Source organism: Electrophorus electricus, unplaced genomic scaffold (assembly GCF_041902795.1).
Source record: "Electrophorus electricus isolate QZ-2024a unplaced genomic scaffold, ASM4190279v1 Scaffold42, whole genome shotgun sequence".
NCBI lineage: Eukaryota > Metazoa > Chordata > Actinopteri > Gymnotiformes > Gymnotidae > Electrophorus > Electrophorus electricus.
The window spans coordinates 175,330-200,147 of record NW_027658714.1 but is presented as its reverse complement, the minus strand read 5'-3'; the positions used below and the strand labels follow the sequence as shown (position 1 = coordinate 200,147).

At 40.5% G+C, this 24,818-nt stretch overlaps 1 protein-coding gene and 1 non-coding gene across 2 annotated transcripts in view; both read left to right on the top strand.

Annotated features, from left to right (window-relative positions):
- Positions 1-7,275: 7,275 nt before the first annotated feature.
- Positions 7,276-7,347, top strand: trnae-uuc (transfer RNA glutamic acid (anticodon UUC)). Its single transcript has one exon. It is a non-coding gene; the product is annotated as a tRNA-Glu (tRNA).
- An 11,467-nt stretch (positions 7,348-18,814) lies between these two features.
- Positions 18,815-24,818, top strand: part of LOC113568400 (uncharacterized) — a 45,702-nt gene continuing 39,698 nt past the window's right edge. Inside the window, exons 1-3 of the mRNA XM_081709449.1 lie at positions 18,815-20,302; positions 22,496-22,847; positions 23,095-24,757. Coding sequence (XP_081565575.1) covers positions 22,517-22,847; positions 23,095-24,757 — 1,994 coding nt within the window. The 5' untranslated portion in view covers positions 18,815-20,302; positions 22,496-22,516. The remainder of the gene's footprint in view (positions 20,303-22,495; positions 22,848-23,094; positions 24,758-24,818) is intronic.

The following is a 24,818-nucleotide window of genomic DNA, read 5'->3' as shown; positions in this document are numbered from 1 at the left end:
AATAGTAATGGGCCACTGGAAGATGGCTTTGATCTTCTTATCATCCGTAGTGATTTCACCATGGCTGATCACGTATCCTAGAAAAGTTATAGTTGGAAGGTGGAACTCACATTTCTTTCCCTTTACAAACTCAATAAACTTTTACTCTTTACTACTCAATGCATAAAGCTGTCTGTGTTTGATGTGCTCTCATTTTCCCACCACATCCATTTAGCAGTACTTCTGAATAACCGAAATGGCTTAAAACAGCTGAGGGGATGTTTGAAACTGAGTGATAAGATGTTCAGCAATTTATATATGATAATACAAGGCAGTAAATTAAATTGGGCTGAACTGGACAATAGTACCTGGCATGAAAAGTATGTCGTAGAGAGAGTAACAAAAAACTCAACCTCTCACCTCGCGCTCTGAGATGTCTCCGTCACTGTCTGTAGTGTCCTCTAGGATACTGCTGCCCTCACTAAAGTGTGTCACCCTGACCGGGTCAAACATCTCTTGAACATAATAACTACACAATGGAAAATCAGCTTCAAGTGCTGCATTGAGCAAGAGTGCACTGTAAATGGCCAGATATAAATGGCAATGTCAGTAGTAAATTTATATATGCAATCATGGAACAGGACCTAGCTGTAGAGCACAGCTTTAAGGTGCATATTATGATGTGCTCTTACCAATCATCCTCCTGGCTGTGTCTTGCTCTTTTGGCCAAATGTTTCTCTTCCAAAGCAGACAGACCAGACTCGCTGCATATTACTCCGTGCACTATAAATAAACCACATGTATAATGCCTTGTAAACAATGGAAGAAGGGAAATTTGAATTGTGACTACTCTGTTAAAGGGGCGGATAAGGCAACCCACCCAAACCCCCCCGAAAGCTGTTCTGTTATCCCTAATTGCTATGCAATAGTCCTGTGATTAACTCAAAGGCTGGAGAAGTTTCCCCTTTCTCTACTTGAATCCTGAAGGCTGTTCGGTTCCGTCACCCACAATCCATCCTGTGTAATTAATCATTCACATCATAACTCGACCCCGTGTAATAGGACAAACTCACTCGGATGGGGGAAAGGATCACAGACTACCTGTACTGCTGCTGCAACTCTGCGGCCATTCCAACAACATCCACATACTTTCCAGCAACATCCTATTATAGGACACAGTGTATCTGGCTTAAGTACACCCATTTAATAGCATGTTGGACCTTCTTTGGCCTCCAGAACTGCAGCAATTCTTTCTGGCATAGTTTCCACTATATGCTGAAAATACTCTGCAGGAATCTTGGTCCAATCTTCATAGGATATTTTCTCTCAAATTACATGGAGGGACTGACATGTTCTAAATTGCCTGTTATACCTTTACCCAGGGATGTTCTATAGGATTAAGATCTGGGGACTGTGAAGGCCAGGGAAACATTGAAAATTTGCTGTCTTGATACTGGAACAAATCCGTGATTATACAACCCTTGCGGCAGGGTTTCTTGTATTGTTGAAAGTGTCCTTCTGCCATAGTTTAAGCAGCTGCATGAAGGGATGCACTCGGTCACAATACATAGGTAAGCCCTTCTGTTCAAACGTCTAATGATTTCAGAGGACCCATGGTGTGCCAAGAAAACATTCCTCACACCTTTATGCCACCTCTACCAGCTTGAACTGTTGACACCTGACAGGAAGGACTCTTTTAACTCATGCTGCTTATGCCAAATTCTTACCCTCCCATCATCATAGTGCAACAGAATTTTGGATACATCTGACAAGATGATGTTCCACTGTTAGTTTTCTGCTCTTCTGCCCACTGGAGCCTTGCCGTTCTGTTTGCCTCAGACAGCAATGACACTCAAACAGGTCATCTGAACAGGTCATCCAAATGTGCTAAGGGACGATGACCTGTGCATTCAGACAAGTTAGTTGGAGCAACAGCATTGTATCTGGCTGCAATTTGCTTGACCGTGCGCCACTTGATCGTCAGAATGATTCTTGATGTCATCCTCCTCTGATCCCTTTCAAAATATTGGTCCTGGTTAGTCTGGTCCATGCCTCGTTCGCAGTTCACTTCGCTCAGACCGCTTGACTTTCCCATTCTAATGTTTACATGGCGTTTTTTGCAATTAGTCAAAACTGACCTTTCATGACCTTCATTATAAACTTTTCTAAGCAGTCATGACCTCACCCTGTCATAATATTTACTATCAGATCTTCCCTGTGTCCAAAGTGATCTCATGGCAGGAATTTTCTAGCCAACCATTTCTAAGTCAAGCCAATTCAAGCAGAAATGCCACTGAGAGCGTTTCTGATGAACTCCTGTCATTGTACTAAGTCGGTAAGAAAGGGTTAACTACATAAAAATAAAAGTGAATGACTTAAAAGTTTGATCATTTTAACTGATTCTATATTTTATGGAATTGTGTAATTAACCTTCATTATAAACTTTCCTTAGCCGTCATGGCCTGTCCCTGCCAGAATATTTACTATCAGATCTTCCCTGTGTCCAAAGTGATCTCATGGCAGGAATTTTCCCAAGTGTTTACATTAAAGGAATCTGACTATACTGATTACTCTTTGCCAGCTAACAGCAAATAAAAGATGCTGGATTTTGGATTATGTGAGTATATAACACGTGACTGTGTTTGTGTCAGAGAAGGGAGAGGAGAGGCTTTGTCTCCAGCCTCCCGCTGCTTGCCGCTGTTCAGCTTCTCACTCCTGAGATCCTTCTCGTTCTCCTTCTCACCATTGCGTCCCACTCCGCCAATGCTGCTGCAACTTCAAACGCTGACAAAGTGCACCGGCTCAAAGCGTGGTCTAGAGTCAAATTTGAACACGGGCATCTTCCTCATTGGCTCATCTCCTCAGAGGGGCAACACATGCACAGTTTCAGCTCCTATCGATACCCACGTAGAACCTTATAAAATCAAACTGACAATGACAAGGAAACCATATTTTCAACACCTCCAGCACAACAAGTAGTAGTTTTTAGCAATGCACTACTTTTAGTGGTTGTTGAGCATCTGGAAAGAATGCAAGTCACCAGGGTAACATCATCAAGAAGCCCTTTTAGACTTACTTCCATCAGATGAATTTGGCCTCTTTTTTGCTTCAGTATTTGAGACTAATTTGTAGGAGGGCATTTTGCCAACATGAATCCCCTCTGCCATGTCATGCACTCTCTGCATCAGTTGTGGGCCATACCTGCTAGACCAAACATTTACATTCTGAATACTTTGGCTGAAGTTGTTAAAATGTTAGTATAAAAATCAACACTTTTAGCTGTATCTTAATTTCAGGCTGATTTAACAAGTAGATAAGCTAACGTAGTGAGCGGTTGTCTTGGCTTGTCCTAATGGCAGTCAGGGGCCAAAACACTTACTGTAACACTTTATACTTATAACACACTTTGCTTAACTATTACAGATGCTGTTTAACAATGTTCTATTTTTAAAATCTGGAAACAGCAACTCAGCACAGAAGGCGTTAGACCCTACCTGCATCCTAAGAACACATGGGTCACCCACACTATCGATAGAGACAACAGCTGATCTAAGTCTCTTGCTTCGTAATTTTCAACGTGCTTGTTTATGAATAACTTTCGAACTAACCATTGCTTATCACTTTCAAAATGTTGTCAGAATTTATTGATATGAAAGACTCTCGTCATGCTGATAATTGTCTGGTAGGACCAACTGACGTTATTGCCCCGACATACGCCTGGTGAGAAAAGCATTGTGGGAATTTCAAGTATGGCCTGTGCAATGCTCGGTTTGCCTGCTAGTGTCGGCTTTCCTTGGACATTTACATTTACTGCATTTAGCAGACACTCTTATCCAGAGCGACTTACAAAAGTGCTTTGTTATTTATTCATAGAATACATCCTAGCCAGTCCAATAGGTTAGAGTCCAATATAGCAATGATCTAGAATACTGTAGAAATACAGGGATTACTGCTGATGCCTAGAAGTGTTAGATACTGGAGCCATTCTCTATTCAGGCACCCAACGCAAGGTCTCTGCCTATCAGCCATGACATGGCGGCTTGACCACAAGCTGGTCGCCCGAGGTCATCCGCTCCCTCTTCTTGTCTCCTTTACCCCTCCCTTTCTCTCTCTCCGTCTCTCTTTAAGCACAGGAGTGGCTAATGGCGGGCAAGGGAACAGCTCGTGGGTCGTTCATGCAAAGAACATCTAATTTTTACTAACCTTGTCTCTTTCCTTTCTACGTAGACCCTTAGAACATGCCTCACTTTTCCCATCATACTGTAGATTTAGATAGTAGATATAGGACACATATATACTCTGTGCTTTCCTCAATAAAGTGGAACTCTCTTGATTCACTACCTTGGTGTCAGTATCTCTTGACTTCTCCGGATCCGGCTACAGAGGGCAGAGGGTAACTTGGACGAGATCGAACCTGAGGGACTGGTCACGTTGAACCAGTTTCTAACAATTATTATTACTAATATTATTATTATTATTATTATTATTATACATGGGCCTCCATATGTCAATGCTATTTTAAATCCCAAAACACTGCAATATTAATACTTTGTGATGTTGATATTGACAACCAATGTCCAAATTAACAGGCTCCATTCCAGCACTTGTCAGTGTAACATCACCTGTCAGGACAAATGTTCTCTCATCTGTCCTCCCCTTCACCTCATTATAGTCATTTATGGCCATTCTTTAGTGAGACTGTATTTGAATCTATCAAACCATATCTTATTTACGTGTTTTAAACTAGCTCTGAGCGCTGGCGACAGCTTGAAATATGAAACACTTGATCTTGTTTCACTGGCTGATATCAAACACAACAGCTAACACACTAATCCAATAAAACTTAACAAAACCTCTTGATTCTCCTTCTGGTAATGTGCAAGCTACATTCTACTATTTACTTTATGCACCTACAGGATATGTTTTCTTTTTTTTTTCCTGGATTGAGCGCAACTACACACCTTTTTTCTTTATGAATATAATTATCAAGGTTTATAGAGCTTTTTGAAAATCTAACTATCAGACCATATCTTATTTATGTGTTTTACTATAATTATCACCCCATATCTTATTTATGTGTTTTAATATATTTATCAGACCATATCTTATTTATCTACGTGATAGTGGGGATCTTATGTGACAACATGAACAAATAGAGTAACATGGTTTTCTGTTTCTTGCCTTTAACAGATCTTAATTCCACTACTAATGATGTCATAGTGAAGTTTTCATTTATTAATCCCTCAGATTAGGAAATTGGCTCCTTTTACCCAGAGATGAAAACAGGGAAGGCACTTAGCCTTATAAGACATTTTGGGGGCAATTATCAAATACAATAATTTATAGATACACAGTATTATATGCAAACTTTGAACAAATGGACAAACATTATGATAATTTGGTGAATTTAAAAGATTAATCTGATGTGGCACAGTTATAAGAATTCAAAATAAATGTAGCATAATGAAAATATTCTTGCATGAGACCCACTAACTCTTACAGCTGCTTTGAAAGACAAAAAACGTATTTATCTTCCACTCCACTCAAGGATGGCCACACTTGGAATTTCCCTTGGCACATTTAAAACATTGTGTGAGCCAGATAGCTTCTGTTTTCATTCATCCAATGCTCTGAGTAGTAGTGTTCCATGCATATGAGATGCTTCAACACGTCCATGCGTGTGGTAAAGAAACACAGTGTAAGCAGTATTAATGAAAGTGCATCTCTACCTCAAACTCACCAGTGTAACAATTAGTGTGTGAAATCTAATTTTAAATGGCGATCAGCCTTCTTAACAAATCTCCAATAACAAATAAGCAGAACTCACCTTGTTGAGTGTTTGTTTGGTTTTTTTTTTGTGTGTGTGTGTGTGTGTGTGTGTGTGTGTGTGTGTGTGTGTGTGTGCAGTTTTAAGCATAGCAAGGCACTTCAGGGTTGCCAGGTGGAGCCTTCCTGAAGACCCTGATACTGAAACAGCATTAAAAGCTGCAGTGGCACTGTAGTTGTTTTTATCTGCACTTATACTGCTTTGAACTCTTGCACTTTTACATACAGTAAGTTTCTGTGTACCTGTGTACATTTCTGTGTACCTTTAGTAAATAAAGGGATTCTATTCTAAAATTACAAATCACTATGTCCAGTGTTCTGATAAATGACATCTTCAAATGACCTTTGCTGTTTCTTTGCATTAAACTTTAAACCTGTCTTTTAATTATTCCACAATATTATACAGGATAGTCTTGACAATAAAGCTATTTTGAATCAAACCTAAATGAAAAAAATTTAATAAATGGGTTGTTGTGTTTGCAGGTTTGATTCAACACAGGATCAGACAGATTCCTATAAGTGGGAAAATTTAAAAAAAAAAATTCTGCTGAACCTGAGTCTGCAACCAGCTATTCATCAGAGAGAGACTATTAACAGACCTATAAAGAAACTGATGTCATATGCATATGATGAACAAGATTTCCTGCTGGATCTGTACTCTCATGCGAAGGACTCTGAGACTCAAACAGGCAGGAGTGTCCTTCCAGCATTACAACCAGTTTACCAGTCAGCATCTGCAGTCTGCTACATAGACCTCAGAGAGAAAGACCTCCCTCTTCCTAGAAGTGCTGAAACTCCAAACAGTGAAGAAACCAGTGGAGCTTAATGACTGGTCAGATGAAGAGAGTGAAGTGAGGAGTTTCCTTCAGTGTCTGCCATGCCCCAGCTGAGCTGAGTGTGAAGCTTTTATTAGTACTATAGGAGTTGTGTTTAACTTTGAAACTGATGGTGTCACAGCCATTTGTGGCCGAGAGTCTAGAAGAGCATAATTGGCTGTACTCTTAGGGAGAGAGGGAGTGGCATACGCTCTCTCCCCTGTCAATTACAGAGACACCGTGCAATCAAGGGCGTCTATAAGTTCACGCGTCAGAAGGGGGAGGAAAAGACTATTTTCCGAGTACTTAGAATAACATTCCGTACTTTTTGGAGAACATTTTCTAGAGTGTTTTCATGTAGAGAGAGAAATGAGTGGCTAAAATGTCAGAAACATTAAGGAGACAAATGGGGAATATATAACAGCTCTTTCCATGTGTTAGTGACACCAGCGTTCCCTCTTTTCCCAGATGGTAAAAAAGAGCCCTGACTCTTGCAAACTTCATTTTTTTGTAGAACAAAGAGGAAGATAAATAACTCGCTTTATGGCCTTTTTCCACCCATGCATACCAAGTCCAGTATGCATCCAAACATTGTCAGAATAGTAGGAGTGCAGACTTTGAAAAATGGTCTTGTCATGTAATGTCTGCAGCTTTATCCCTGGTTGTCTAGTGGTTAGGATTCGGCGCTTTCACCGCCGCGGCCCGGGTTCGATTCCCGGTCAGGGAAAAACCTCTTTTTATGCTCATATAAAATGACAGATTCTGCATTAAAACATAAAGTTTGTGTGAGTCGGAGTTGAGCCGACAGTTATTACTTCTACTGTACCAACTGAGCTATTGAAAGCGACATGCAAGTAATCCCACATGTCCAAACACCAGTATGTTGGCAAGTAACACAGCCAGTTTTGGATGTTTCAATTGTTAAGTTCATTTGACACAAAGAAGAAAGATTGCATTGTATAAGTTGCTCAGCTACAAACAGATATATCTTTTGATGACATTTGGAATCATACTGGACTTTGTGTACATGAATGGAGAAAGGCCATAAATGGTTAGAATAACATTCAGTGCTTTTGGAGAAAGGTTTTGAGAGTTTTGTCATGTAGTGAGAGAAATGAGTGGCTGAAATATCAGGCATTAAAAGTGCATTTTGCACTCATGGAAAGAAAATTGCTTTCATGTGGACCGCATTGAGATATCGAACTGCTTGTGGAACATAACACCTCTTAAGAGGCTAGATTTGTGCTCTCAAGCTGCGATGGTGGTTTTCTCATGGCTTCTAAAAGAAGAGGCTGTGGTCAGGGTGGAGTGAGTCTTTGATAACCAAGATTGTTGTTGTTTTGGCCTTCGAATAGACAACGGCATTACCCAGTGTCAGGTCTTTCTCAGTAAACTGCAGAGAATGATATAGAGGGCAAGAGATGGTCAAGCACAGTTTTATTGGGTGTGTGTCTGTAAAAAACACTAGAGCTCTCTGATACATTTTTGGTTCAAGATTTAATCATCATGCAAATGATTGTGATTAACGCTTTGTCTGTTTAATTCAAATATTATACTATAAACCTAATATTTTAATAGGGTTGGCAACTTTCTAGATCCGATTACTACATGTGTGTGAAGTACAGGTGCTGTAGCTATATGGTATACAATTGTCCACAGTAGCCTAATTATAATATATACAACCAAAAATGCATCTAAAATAAACACCAGAAACCTGGACTAAGGGTGATGTACATAAGTGCATTAAATCTAGGTAGGACTGCTCAATAGGTAGGATAACAGCAGAACAATTGTCCCGCCGTATAAGCAAAATGAGAGACTGCTAAGGCCGCCAAGAGGGTGCCAAAGACCATGTATTTATTTCTATTTGTTTTTTACCTATGTTATGTCAGTGGCAGCTCAGATTTCTGCATAGGGCTGCACACAGGCTTGGGCCAGCCCTGATATCACAGTGTCGTGCACTGGAAAACCATCAAGCCTGTTGACTATGCTACCAGTGTTGTTCATGTAACTGTGCAAATAAACTGCAAACACAATTACTTTTAGAAGTATTATCCAGTTTGTTTTCACAATTGCCAAAATGTAATGAATCACAGCCAGTGTTCACAGCTGGAATGTATTCCTGGCTGATGTGCCCTGTTTCTGGTTACAAAAAAAAAAAACAACAACAAAAAAAAAAAATTAAATTGGTGGATGAATTTTCAATGAAAGTGCTTCGCTCAACAGCCATTAATGATTCTTCTATCCAGTATGAATAAATTGAAATTCCTATCCTTGTATCAGGTGCAGCAATTATGTGTAACAATTGTGAAGCAAAAAAGCAATAGCAAAATTTTAATATAACAGTATAGGTAATATAGAACATGATCTAATGATATTAATTAGGCTATGCAAATAACACAACTACTTCGGTAGCACATCATTCATGCCTGTTGAATAGGCAGTTTTCTGCTTTGCAGATACTTGAAATCTTTTACTAAACTTTCCCCAAATCCAGTAGGAGCTGCCTTTTACATTAACATGCCAGGATACACACTGACTGGATGTTTAATCTTTCTAATGGGTAAGCTATATTCTTATAGTCAAGAAAGATATTTTTTAGTTATTAATCAGTTAAGGAAGTCAAGCTATTGCATTTTGCTGAGATGAAGGAATATTGCATAACCCTGTACTGGCCAAATAATTAGATTTGATGTTCTATTTTGTGGATTAATCCCATAACTGAATTATTCACATGGTTTTATAGCCATGGTTAATACTTGCTGTCAAAATGCTGAGGTTCATAAGAACCTCTTTCCTTCATAAGGAAGCTTCCTGTTTTTGAAACAGGTAGTTTCAGCATACTAGCTCTTACTGCTCTCTATCTGTTTAACAAATGTTTTGTTGGATTTAACTACTTTCTACCTGGAAACTGGCAACTTCCATGGAAAACTATTTTATCATCACAAACTATATCTAAGGAACTACCACAAACATAAGTAATGTTAACATTTTGCTTTTTCATCATGACTTATGTTCTGCTTCAGAGCACTGAATGCAGCATGTTTATTCTTCGTCATTAGTGGCAGTTTTATCTGTGAGAAGTGTAGATGACTTGCTAGTCTGACAGACAGTACGCATCCAGACAGCAAGGCGAAAGGGTGACGTTACTGCAAAGTAGACGAGCTTCCACCAGCTCATGGGACCACTACACATCCCCAACATTAAGTAACAAAATCCCAGAGACCTTCTGCCTGTACTGGCCAGACTTCAGATCAGAAGGTGAGAGAATACAGTCATGTGTTGTGTGGTTCAGATTGTTCACACAGTTAGTAACAGTCCAAACACTTTAATTATACTGTACAGCATGAGACCTGGAAATGTGTGTCTGTGTTTTTGTGTGTGTGTGTGTGTGTCTTCTCCCCAGGCTGAGCTCCAGCTTTGTACTGTCCATCATCAGAGAGATCTATCAGACTGGCTCTGCTCACTGTGTGTCCAGCTTGTTGAATTCAGCAGAGAACTGCATCAACCTGAACAGCAGAGAGCTGGACTCTGTCCACTGTGCTGCCCTGCGCTTCACCCTCCAGCACTGCACAGCAGTCTCTCTGAGCCTGCTTTTCACCTCCATACCAAAGGCGGAGCTGGAGAGCATTGAGCCACTGCTCTAACACGTCTCCCGTCTCAGGCTTGAACTTTTCTCACAATCAGAATTTTAACACAGAACTGGTCTGTTTAGGGAGTGTTATATAAACGTTTATGTACGTTTATGTGTTTTTCACGAGTTTCCTCAAAAGTCATTTTGTGCCAGCATCATTTAGGTTTTATTGAGACTCCTGTCAGGTAATCAGCAATATCCATGGATATTTACTTCAGAATAAAATGACTTTCTGGAGGAAATTGTTAAATTTAGGTGAAATATTTATATTAACCTGAAATTAACTGCCCTGCCACTGTCTGTGTGTGTTTTGTTTTCTCCGTGTTGACAGGCTGCTGTTGCTGAGGCTGCTCCACTGCTACAGTGTCTCTGAACTACAGCAGGGGGCAGCAGCAACAGATCTGCTCTTCGCTCTGCAGCACAGACTGGATTTCTCATGCTGCTCTGCTCTGGACCTCACAGCAGACACACAGAAACACACACTGACTCTGAGCACTGAGGACTGCAGAGTCATCTCCATGGTCATCCAGAGAGCTCTCTCTCTCTCACACACACACACACACACACACACACACACACAGCTCACTCTACACGGCTGTGAGGGCAACTCTTCCCCATTTTACACACAGTCACCCTTCAGTAAGCCACTGACTCAACACCACACAAACTAGGGAAACATTCTGGAAAAGGGAAAAGAATTTTATCATTTGAAACAAAATGTGTGTAAATAGTATTAATGTTAGTAGTTATGTGAGTGTGTTAGTGAGTGTCTTCAACTTCAATAAAGCCACGCTGCTCCAGTTCCTGTCTCTTGTCTTTGTGGGGACTGATATGGAGTGTGTGAGAAGTGCTGTGGGTCTCTCCCAGGCTCTGGGTGAGATGGTGGGCAGTCAGACCCGGCTGGACCAGCAGGCCTGTAGGTCACTGGCGCTCATTCTGGAACATTCTGAAGGGCTGTCAGAACTGGACCTCAGCCACTGTCAGCTCACTGACCACTGCCTGCAGCTGCTGTTCCCACACCAGCACAAAGCCCACATCCTGGAGTGAGTGGACAAGCGGGAGGAGGGATGTGTAGAGAGTTTGATGTTGTGAACACTAACACGGATATAATGTTTAAAGGGGATACAATATCAGAGAGAGAGATATACTAAATATACTAATAGTCAAAAAGATTTATTGCTTGATTTGATTGATTTGACAGCTGTCAATCATCGCACCACATATACATATACATATATATATATATATACATATACATATACACATATACATATATATACACATATATACACACATATATATACACACACATATACACACATATATATACACACATATATATATATATATATATATATACACATATATATATATATACACACATATATATATATATATACACACACATATATATACATATATATATATATATACACACATATATATATATACACACATATATATATATATATATATATACACACACACACACACACACACATATATATATATATATAAATTGTTATTATATGATATGATATATATGATCTGATGTGACAATATATGAAAAAAAAATAAAACACAATGAGGCATCCTCAAAATAGTTTTATTGACGTTTTTAAAAAAATTCTTTCATTGAGAAACAATCAAGTGATAAAAGTAAATAAAAGTTATGAGTCTTAAATGAATACGTACCACCCAGTCTTTAATTTCCGCTCTGCTCCTCTGCCGGTCATGTACTGATACTCAAACGTGTATGGGTCTCAGTTGTGTGTCTCTCTCTCTCTCACTCAACCACTCACTCACCCCACCCACTCCCTTCTCATTGGCTGATTCTCTAAGAAGTCACACCTCCTCCCAAGCCCTTCCCCCTACTACACAGGAATACACGTTCTGTCAAAAATTGATATAAGGCCCCCTCAACTAATTAAGGTTTTCAGTCTCATACTACACCAGTCTTTCTCCACTTTCTCTGTCTGTTCAGTATCCTCTATGACACACACTCTCACTCCTCCTCACATCTTATCTGCCCCATGTACTCAAACAGGGCAATATGTAAACTTTTCACAAAACATCATAAAGTTTCCTTTTATTTATTTTTTCTGTGATCTCTAACCAAATGTGTTTACTCTATAAGTTTTATCACACAAGGTACCTGTCCGTTATCACATGTTGGGCCCTTAACATTTTTCAGTGCATTCCACATATGTGAGCGGTGTTGGGGAGGGGTGGATTGTAATTTACTGCTTTCATACGTAAACCATCTCTTTCCCCCACCTACCATTCTTTCTTAAAGCTGTGTTTTATGGTACTTCACTCCTTTAGTTCACAGCCGTAATTGTAAGCGATACATCTGCAAACTTTTGCCAAGACCTCAGAACAAACATGGACACGACTCAACCGTTATCAGCAGGTACGTTCTAGTTATCCATTCATGTTATAACTTACACTAATATAAGTTACTAAAAAGGCTGACCTGTATTTAGCTATTTCTTGAGCTAATGGTTGAAATACTTTATCGTGAGTTGTATGATTTAACTCATTGGGGCTTAACGTAGGAATTAATTTCAGGTCTAGATCAAACCTATAAGGCCTGCACTGTCAGGATCTGAAAATTATTAAGGTTCTTTAAACAAGATTCTTTGAACCATTATGTACTACACGCTGTGAATCAGTTGAATGAAAGTCTAGCTTTAATGCCAGAATCCCTTCGTCAAAATGATTATGAACTGCAGTGTCCTGAAAACATTTAGGTTAGTCAAAATGACATTTGCTATTAACTGAATCAATGCTTGGCTGCATTAAATGAGAGGCTCTTAATTGGTGAATGTACTCAACAGCCGGGTTCACAGAATTCTTTAACCAGTTTTGATAATGATGAACAGAGTTCTAGAACATATGAGTCTGATGTAGAGTTTCAGATAATTCTGAAAACCGTATGGAAACAGAACAAACAGGGTGTGGGGTAGATCTTGACATTAGAATAATTCGTAGAGAAAAGTTAAATAACACAGAAATTAGGAGGAGAGTTCACTTTGCCTCACTGGGTAACGTTAACAGTTTTGCAGAATTTTACAATTACATTCTAGAGGTTATAAACATCATGATGGATACCGTTAGTGAAATAGCTGGTCCGAGAGATGCTGTACATTTTCTAGTTCAAGGTCCTAATCTGAATGTTTCATCACAACTTGAGTTGAATAATGGAGCTAGACTCTTTTCTAACCATGCTTGAGAAAGCTATGCAGAGCAATCTTGAGATCCTGGCAAGTGATAGTATGGAACTAGTGATTCAGACAGTGCATCCACCCAAAGGCGGTGTTAGGAGTAAAATGGCACACCTCTTCAGATCAGACATTTTCTGAAATAAGATGAGACATCTGTATGTTTTTTACAACACTAACAACAATCTATGCTTTGCCTTATGCATTGCACAGCTTTTGAATCCTCAAGAAACACTCCAATACATTGAAAATGTTGCCAGTCAGATGCAGCGGGGTGTAGGATTATCCAATAACGATATGGTTCATTTTAATGATATAAACCGATTTGAGAAGTTATTAAATTGTAAAATAGTTGTCTTCTATCAGATGTTCAACAAAAGCGATTACTCTTTTTTTTTTAAACTAGCAGGACACCCCATGAGAATACCATTTTCTTATTCTTACACAACAACCATTACTACGGTGTTAAAAATATTGAGGGTCTTCTCGAGTTTCAGTACATTTGTCATTTTTTTATAAAGGGTTCACATGTAAGAGAAAACACAAATGCGAGTATTACTGTAATGTATGTCTTGATCCTGAATGTTATAGTTATACTGAGAATACATTGCAGTGTTCAGATTGTCTAAAACTGTGTAGGTCAGATTACTGCTATGAAAAACACAAAGAAGAGATCCGAAACTTGTTGGGCGATACATATTCATTATGCAAAATAGGTTTCTAGTGCCCCAAATGCAGAATGGTAGAACATCTGAGCCCCTTTAGCACAGGTAGAAAAGAACATAAATGTGCTCAGCCTCGTTGCAGAGTTTGTAATGAAAAAATAGAATCGGAGGTCAAACACGAATGTTTCATACAATCGTTTCATATAACAGGTAGAGATGGCGGACAAACGTTATATATTTTATGATATAGAGTCCAGACAGGAAATGGGGGTGTGCATATAGCTAATTTTATATGCTGCATGGGGTTTAATGAGGGTGTATGGACGGCTGAAGGGGATGGGTGCATCGAAGCTTTTTTTAAATGTTTCGTCAAAGAAAACTCGAAGGGTACACATTCGTAGCACATAATGCAAGAGGTTATGATTCCTATTTTTTGTTGAATTATCTGGTGAAAGAAGGGGTTACTCCTACTATCATAGCACAAGGGGGGAAAATTTGAAGACACCGCTTATCAGCAGAGATTCATAGACAGTTTCTCGTTCCTACCTATGAAACTTAGGGCCATTCCAAAAGCCATGGGGTTTACAGATGCAAAAAAAGGAACATTCCCCCACTTCTACAACACCCTAGAGAATCAGAACTATGTGGGGTCACTGATAAAGTCTTTGACTTCAGAAAATAGATTAAAGAATATTGCCGTAACAATGTAAAGATTTTGAAAACAGAGTGTAAAATTTTGAGTGAGATTCAAGTTGATTACCATAGCATCCGTATGCATGAAAATATTCCGCACCATGTTCCTGCACAAAAGCACTTTGGCCATCCCTCCCCTAGATAATTCAATTGTCAATTGTCAGAAATCTTTCTCAACGCCATCTATTCAATGGCTCGAGTACGTCACAGACAAACAGAACATATCCATTCAACATGCACTTAACAATGGGGAAGCCGAGATCAGAAATTATTTTGTAGATGGTTACTTATTTTGATTAATTATTTTGAAGATGGCAAAACGTGCAAAGCGTTCGGGTTTCTTGGCTGCTTTTATTTCGGATGTGATACGTGCTTTCCATCATGCATGCCACACACCCTTTAAGTAAAGCCTCAGAAACCTTCAGAGACATTTGTCAGAACAATCTTAAAATTCAGACGCTGCAGTGTATTCACAAATTGTCTGTCACCATCATGTGGGAACATGAATGGAATGACATGAAAAAGAATGATGTAAAAAAGTTTCTCAAAACTTTTGACTTTCCAGAGCGCTTAAATCCTCGGGATGCTCTGTTTGGGGGTCGTACCAATGCCCTACAGCTCTATTACACAGCTCAACCTGGTGAAAGAATCGATTACTACGATTTCACCTCCCTCTACCCTTATGTGGATAAGGTAAAAATGTACCCCATAGGTCACCCCCTTATCTTTTATCGTGACTTTGGGTCATTGGAAAACTACTTCAGCATCATCAAGGTAAAGGTTTTACCTGCCAGGGCGTTGTGGGCCCCTGTTCTTCCCTACCGGGTAAAGAAGAACCTCTTGTTCCCTCTCTGTAGAACCTGAGCTGAGTAACAACAGCGTAGCTGTGATCATGGGGATGAGGAGAGGGCCCTGACAGATGCTCGGTGCAGCGTGGAGCTGATGACGGCTCTGCAGAAGGGGTACAGAGTGATGAAAGGATTTGAGATTTGGCACTTTCCTAATAGAACAAATGAGCTGTTTTCAGAATACGTTAAAATGTTTTTGAAAACCAAACAAGAGCGCTCAGGTTATCCTTCCTGGGTGGTTGATGAAACCACAAAAAAGGAGTATGTTCAAAAACATGAGGAGAACGAAGCGGTTAAGCTGGAGGAAGAGAGAATTTCAACCAACCTGGCCAAGCGGTCTGTAGCTAAACGATGAATTCTTTGTGAGGTAAGATGCATCAAAAACCAGAGAGGACAAACACGATTTTGATCAGAGATCCTGACGAGTTTTTAGAGTACATGTTCTCGAACCTGTATGATGCAAGTCATTTCTCTTTTCTGAACGAAAAGACATAACGTTCTAACATATAGAGTTAGCAGGTGTTGCATCACAGCACCTTATATGTTTGGGTAATGGCACATTTGTTTGTGTGTCCTCGCTCCTATTCTGTGTTCACAGGCACATCACATCACAGGGAGCATACCAGACTTCCCCGACAGAGGCAGGGACTCTGTCTTTCTCCTTCTGTGCTCCGCGGCACTCGGGCCAGCTACGTTACAACTTTCAACGCTGTCAGTCATCTTATTATCCACATTCACTGCTTAATTCCATGTAACATCCCATATCCCTACTGTCATTGTGAAATATATTTGTATGTTTACAGCTGAAACATCCTACTGATTAAACATTAAACTCTGAATAATGGTGGACAACCTTTTATTGCTTTATATTGATTGTATCAAAGTTATAATAGAACAGAAGAACAGGCATAAAGCAAAGAGCCAAGAAGGGGTCAAAAGGTTAAGACAATCTGAGTGCCTGCTGTCATTAACTGGGTTATACTGGAGGTCAGATATTCTCCACCCAGTTTTCAGTGCCCCAGTGACAGTCTGTATTTTTGCTCTTTCAAATCCTATAAGGAAAACAGATTAAAATAATGAAAATTCTATGGGCCTAGTTTTATAAGCTATTAATCTTAATACGAAACTAGAAACAGCTAGTTAATGTCCTGATGTGACTACGTGCTACATAGGGACTTTGTATCAGTCGGTTGCTGTTGCCCCCAGGTGGCCAATAAATTCTACTGTGAAAGCAAGTGAAAATATGCTTGCTTCAAGTTTGGTTTATTTGGCACATACATTAGTATAACTCGCAGTGAAATGTGTCCAAGTGCTCCCTCTCCAAACTGAGGGGGGGGAAAAAGTGCATCAAAATCTCTATTAATATACATATGTTTATATACACAATGTACAGTTCCATCTTGCAATTGAACATATTTACAGTTACATGGTGGTGGTCCCCACAGTTTCTCAGATTCAGGGCCCAAATGGCCTGTGGGGAAAAAGCTCCTCTTCAGTCTGTCTTGGTCATCAGGGAGCAAAAGCACTTCCCTGACCTTGACAGAGAGAAGAGCCTATTGTTGGGATGGTAGTCCTTCACAATCCTCCTGGCCTTTGTCTGGCACCGCTTCTAATATACGAAACTTCCTGACCTGCAGACCATACGAGTTTTGCGCTCTGCTGAATGCACCACCCTCTGGAGTGCTTATCCGTCCTGCTTGGTGCTGTTCCCAAACCAGACTGATGTTCCCTGTGAGGATGTTCTCCATAGTGCAGGTGTAGAAGTTCCACAATACCTTGGAGGGCAGTCTGAAGTCTTAGGCATCTGAGGTGGTAAAGACGCTGACGAGCCGCCTTTGGCAGGGAGCTGGTGTGGCAGGACCAGAACAGGTCCTGCAAGATGTGAACACCAAGGTACCTGAAACTATCTACTTTCTCCACTGTGGTTCCATTGATCCTCACAGGTCAGTAGTGCTGCTCCTGCTTTTTGCTGCAGTCCAATCAGATCCTCTCTTGCTGACATTTAGGAGGAGATTATTTTCCTGGCACCAGTTTTCCAGGTGTTTAATCTCCTCCAGGTAGGCCCTCTCATCGTTGCCCAAGATCAGGCCCATGACGACAGTACCTTCAGCAAATCTGAAAATTATGGTAGAGCTGGAAGTGGCCACGCAGTCATAGGTGGACAGTGAGTAGAGCAGGGGGCTTAGGACACAACCCTGGGGAGCTCCAGTGCTGAGGGTGGATGAGAGTTGCCCACCCATAATGATTGTGGTCTGTCTGTTAGGAAGTTGGAGATCCAGTCACACAGGGATGCATGCAGTCCTAGATCTCCCAACTTAGTAGTGAGTAGGGAGGGGATAGTGTTAAATGCTGAACTGTAGTCAACAAAACAGCATTTTAACATAATTACCCCTCCCTTTGTCCAGGTAGGTCAGTGTGGTGTGAAGCAGATGTGCAATTGCATCATCAGTGGATCAGTTGTGGTGGTATGCAAACTGCAGTGGGTCCATGGAAGCTGGCAGAGAAGAGGTCATGAAGTCTCTGACCAGCTTTTCAAAGCACTTCACGTTAAGTGATGAGGGCAACAGGGCGGTAGTCGCTGAGACAACCTCGAGGTCAAGGTTTCTTTGGAACGAGGACAGGGACGATGGTGGATCGCTTGAAGCAGGATGGGACGATACCGAGCGTCAGGGATAGGTTGAAGATGTCGGAGAATACCGGGGCTAGCTGGTCTTCGCAGGCTTTGAGGACTCTACCGCAGATGCAGTCTGGTCCCGCTGCCTTCCTGGTATTCACTTTTGAACACGCCATGATGAGACGGCGCTGATCTATGGTGGGCTCTGCACATGCGCCGTTGGCTGCGCCGATAGCACCATAAGCGTTGTTAGCGTAAGCGCTGTTAGCGTTATCGCTGCTAGATGTAGCCTCGAAGCGAACGAAGAATGCGTTTAGCTCGTTCGCCAGAGACTCATCCGCACTCATGAGTCCGGAGGGTGGGCTCCTGTAGTCCGTGATCGTCCGTAGCCCCAGCCACAGGGATCTAGCGCCACTCTGCTGGAACTGTGTCCAGTTTCCTCCCGTAGCGCCGCTTCGCCTCCCTCACCGCACTCCGTATGCCGCAGACTTGTACTCGTCCGTGTTCCCGCTGATGATCCCCGCGTTGTAGGCAGCAGTGCGAGAGCTTTTGTTCACCCAGGGCTTCTGGTTGGGAACTTCTTGGTGGCGGCTCTAGGTATCGTTTCATCCACCATTTTCCCAATAGACTCCACTACTGTCTCCGTATATTCGCTGACATCATCAGTGCTGCGCCGGAACATGTCCTAGGCTGCGTCATCCAGAGCATCCTGCAGATCGGCCACCGATTGAGAGGCGAAGTTGAAAACAAGAGTTGTTTATTTTCCATAAACTGAAAAGTAAGCAGATGATAAAGTCAGCGTCGCAGTAGTTTGGAGCGTTTAACTCTGAGGTCCATCAATGGGCAACACCGACTTCAGGTACCCGTGGGCTTAAATACTGAATACAGAAACAAGGCTCAGGTGAGTCGAGTTAAAAAGCAGGTGACTGAGGAGGTGTGTGATGCGGTCCGGAGTGGGTGTTTCCCTCCTGCTGGATGACCGGCCTACCGTGACAGTGCGTTCTTAAATCAAACGTGTCTCATCTGTCCATGTTCTTAAATCCAAACCTAAAACATATTTTTATACTTTAGACTTCAGGAACAGATGAAAGTAATGTGAGTATGGGAATGTTGTGATATGTACACCTCTCTATATAGTGAAAAGCAGAAGTATTTACAAAGTTGTATTTTCAATTCATAACTACAAGGCAAATCACTAATACAAGGCAAATAAACTACAATACTTTCAATAAATATAAGCAACTTAAATGTGAACATGAATATGTACACCAACAGGCTGCACGCACAGTGTTTGTAATAGTGTGTGATGATCTAGCAGTCTAGAAATACAGACCCCCCAGGTTGCAGAAATGCAACTAGAATAAAGCTAGTATACAGACTACAGGGTCATCATACATGCAACAGTGTTGCAAAAATTAATTATTAGAACTATTAGTTATGGCATTAATACAATAAACGTTCCCTCAAAACAAATACATGATTTCATAACTAGCTTTGTACATCTTTATTTTCTTTGCATTCATGAGTCCAAGTTTGTAAACTGCAGTATTGAACATAGAAATGCTGAGTAAATTATGAGTGAGCAGGAAATGTGCTGACAGATGAACAGATGAACAAACCTCTGCTGTATTACCTTAGAGAACATACAAATATGTCCAGTAATGTCAAACGTAATGTCCAACTAATCTGGACATGTCACTGCATCATGGAATCCAGACATGTTCATGAACTTCTTTACTTCTCCAGTAAGTAAAAGATATAAGTAGAAGCCCTGCTGTGTGTGTGTGCATACATCTCCAGCGGTGATGTTCTCCTATTGTGCAACTGTTCCCCATGCTTCTGCAGTGTGTGAGAAAGACCAGGTAATGGCCATTTTTCAAGGAGTGACTCACAGAGATGGGAGAGAGATGCTGGCTCCAGACTGAAGACACTGGACTCTGGAGCTCCAGCCTCTGACAGCCGTGATAACTGCTGCGCTCCTGATGCTCAGCTGCTCCACTGCAGGTGGGACTCAGGCAGCAGTGCTGCGTATTTCATGCTGGAGGGACTTGAGGAGAGTTTCATAAAGGTCAAGGGTGATGGTGCGTCACACTGCATTCACCACATGAGCTGCTCATGTCATGAGACGTTGGGACGTGGAGGTGTGTTCAGTGTGTTCTGTAACAATTATACCAAGACAGATGTGTTAGGAGAAGAGGTGAGTGATGATAGTGGAGAGCACATGGACAGTGGCACAGACACAGATGTTGATATTCCAAACGACTCATTTATTAACTACAGTGAGCACATAAAGCCAGATCTCATGGAAACTACGGTACCATTTACACATGAAAAGAATCTCTAGACAAAGCACTGTAGTAGCGTTACTCCTGTGAGCTGATGGATCCAAAGAATAAGAAATTCTTAAAATTGTTTGGTTAGTGCTTCATTTATACATTCATCAAACATTCGGGCCGTTATAGCCAGACTGTGCAACAGTTTCTTCTCAGATGCCAACACTCGCCAACTCCCCAAAACTGACAACAAATGTTAACAATTACTGTATTCAAATAAACAATACTGCGCTTTTAAATTAGTCTACTGGCTGTTACCTCTGTGACTGCTGTATGGTATAAGTGTATGTTAAAATATCACAATATGATACATCCTTGCACATCCACTCAGTGTCATGCACTGTTGCTCTATATTTTGTCTATAATTCATATTTATTTTCTACATTTATATTCTTTTGTGTTACACCATGGCTCTAGAGGAAAGTTATTTCGTTTCACTGTATGTACCTGTACATAGCTGAAATGACAGTAAAAAAACTTAAGTCTCTTCTCTCTTGGAAGTAGCCTATAGCATGAAGCAGTGGGCACAGTGTATGGCGTCATTATTTCCAGGCTGACTCAGGAAGTGAACAGTATCTCGGAGTTTTGCTTTAGTTCATCTTGTGTTGAGCTTATTTTTGCTTCTGGTTCTAAACGCTGAAGCTCGATGTGTGTCCTGAGTCCCATGAAAGTAGAGCATTTTACAACGTTAAAAAAAAATTCAAATAGCATGTTGGAATAACACGCTGCATCTTACATTTACATTTATGGCATTTAGCAGTCAATTCCTCTACTACTGTTGCATAAAGTAGGATAGCAGATGTGTATATTCCAATCGCCATTGCAGTTTTTTGCGAAGGAATTCTGCCACTTTAAATTAGTGAAAACCTTCCCTTTTGAAGGGAACCAGGTGAAAGTTAAATGTATTCATTTCCGGTCGATTTGGGAGCTTTTCTGAACAGGTTACTTCCACATCAATGATATTTAAATATATAGTAAATATATAAATATATATATATTAGACTTTTACCTAGTTAGCAACACCTAATGTTAGTTATCCTGAGGTAAATATTGGCTATGGAAATATTTTATATACAAAATACAGGGGTGACATTGTATAAATATAGTTCAGTCAATCCATATTTATAAACTAAGGAACTGTCTAATTTCCCAGCTGTCAGTAGAAACGTTACAGACATATTTGTATGTTTTGTGACGATGTTTCGTTGAATTGAATGAAGGGATTGAATTACCTGCAGTTCCTTTGACTCATATCGTGTGATTAGTATGTAGGGAATACAAGTGTCCTGCTCAGGAACCCTGTGGAATAGAATGCAGCTCAAGTTTCCAAACCAGAAGACGAAATAGTTGTTAAATTAGTCTCAGCATGCATCAGAACTATTGCTTTAAACTAGGTTTTCAGTCAGTGTACAAATACTTTAGCCAGTAGGTCATTTTAAACAACCACAGCTGTTAATCCTGACAGAAAATAATGTGTGTTTGTGTGGCTTTGTCAAGCCAACATATTGTTATTCAGCAGAAGTTCTTAATTCCAGTACCATGGACCCACCACCCTGCAGTTCCAGGTTCTCCCTGGTCCAACTCACAAAGGATCTGATAGTTAACTGACTACATCAGGTTTGCTGGGAGACGGAAAAATGTGAAGGAGCGCAAGCATGAGAACTTGAATGGCTGCTGAATGTTTGTGTTCATGGAATCTTGGTGAAGGAGGAACTGTAGAATATTTTGTTCCCCTGTACACACTGAATGTGAGTGGAATGACAGTGTGGTACTTGTGCCTTCACAGTAAGTTACACACATGATGGAGCAATTTACAAGATTAATAACTGAATTAATTAAGATTAAGTTCTGTTTTGTATCTCAGGGGCTGGTACAGAACAGTATCATGGCTTGTACACGACAGTGTGCAACTGATTACCTCAAATATGCCCGGGGAGATCTGGTAACACGTCTCCAAAACTTTCCCCTTATTACTGAGAATCTTTGCCAGCACAAAGTCTTCAATGACCATGATGTTGATGCTCTTAAAGCAGAGAGAACAGACTTTGACAAAGCGAGATTTATACTGGACCGTGTTATTAAAAGAGGAGAAAGTGCCAGCTATGAGTTACTCAGGATCCTTGATGTAACAAGGAAGAGGACATTACATCCTGATTCACACACCTGGCTCAGCCAATTCCACTTCAGGGAAGACACTGAGACTGACTACACTGTGGGTGAGTAAAGTATGTTCTTATGAAGACTGAAGCAAAAATGGATTGAGTCACTATATTAATGGTCAGCACATTTGCAGTTAAATAGTTACTCTGATTGTATCTGTGAATGAATGTTGTATAGAATATCTCATATGGAATTTTGTATGCACAATTAAATATTTCTGCCTGCAAGTGGAAGAGTATAAACAATGCTGTCTTTTAAAAGTATAGTAATATCAGATTGTTTTACATTTGTAATGATATTCAGGTACGAAGCCTTGTCACAACTACCAGAAACAACTTCAGACCAAAGCTAAACGCATCTTGAGTAGACGGTGGAATCAGTGCTGTAAACACCTAAAGCACAAAACAAGCGCTAATGTCACCTTTATACCTCTAGTCCTAGACACAGATCCAGATTTAAACTCTGCACAAAATACACTTAAAAAAAAAACCCAGAAGTGCAAGAAACCTCGTGGAAAGAAGCTAAAGAGTTACATTCCTGTGAAGAAACAGAATCCCTCACCCAAAGACCTTTTGTGTAGTCATAAGAAAGCAACACTTGTTATAGGAAAACCTGGAATAGGGAAAACAGCAGTTGTCCAAGAAATGCTCTCCCTCTGGTCCAATAAAGACAACCAAGAATTAGACTACATGTTCTACTTTGATGAGAGTACATTTACCACTATCTCTAGTCTCATGAGCTTGGAATCTCTTCTCTTTGATATGTACTCAAAACCCCTGGAGAAAGATAGAAAGGAAGTATTACAGGATATTGAGGAAAACTCAGAGAATGTCATCATTGTGCTCGATGGCATCAGTACTTTGCAGGACAACCCTACTATAAAGAAAATTATTGAGCGGGACCTTCTTCCTGAGGCTAAGATTGTGATCACATGCAAATCGGAGGAGGAAGATGACTTCCTTTTTGCAGACAGGTCCACATGCCGAGTTTATGTACAAGGATTCAGTGAGGAGGCTATCCAGACTTACTTTACACAGATGATTGGCTCTACTCCTCAATTTTTGAATATAGTATTGAACAATCAGGATCTGATCAGTCTTTGCCATGTCCCGATGTATGCCTTCATGGTGGCGGTTTACATTTCTTTCAATGTCACTGCTCCCGAGCATCCAATGACCGTTACAGAAATGTATGTACACATCCTGCGCCAAGACTTGAAAAAGGCTGGGAAAAAAAGCTCAGAACAAGTCGACAAATACATAAATGATGTAAAAGACCAACTTTTTTGCTTGATGAAAACTGCTTTTACTGCATCCATTCAGAAAACTATAAACATAACAGATGCAGTCAGCGATGAAATTGAAATCAGTAAGTTTTTTCTGAGAAAAATCACGATCGAGAACACTCCCACTTCTGTGAACACTTTCTTTGCATTTCTGCACAGTACAATGCAGGAATTCTTCTCTGCACTGTGGCTGCTTGGGAATCCAGGTGAAATTGATGAGGTTCTTCAGAACTGTCTAACAAAGGAGCAAAAGCACATGAAACACGTGATCCCTTTCCTTTGTGGAATTCTGTCAGAACAGAACCTCAAACTCCTGAAGAATCTTTTCTCTGAAGATCAAATAAAAAGAGCCTCTGATGGGCTCTTCTCAAAAGTCATGAACACATTTCTACAGCCTCAATCTAATGGGCAGCTTGAGGGTGATGACGATGACGTCGGTGTTCTTCCCTTTGTGTGTCAGTGCTTGTATGAGTCTCAGTCACCTGAAGCTTGCTTGCTGTTCCTGGAGAAAGTGAACTATGAGCTAGATTTCAGTGGAGAAGACCTTGATCCACATCAGTGCTGTGCAGTGTCTTATGTGATCGGCCAGTCCAGAGAAAGCCAGGTTCATCTGAGTTTGGAGGACTGCAGCATATCTAACCCTGGGATTCAGATGATTCTCAAATTCAAATCACAGCTTAGGTATTTATTTTTGGATATACTTTTTGTATTTATCTTTAATTATATTACCACACATTTACAA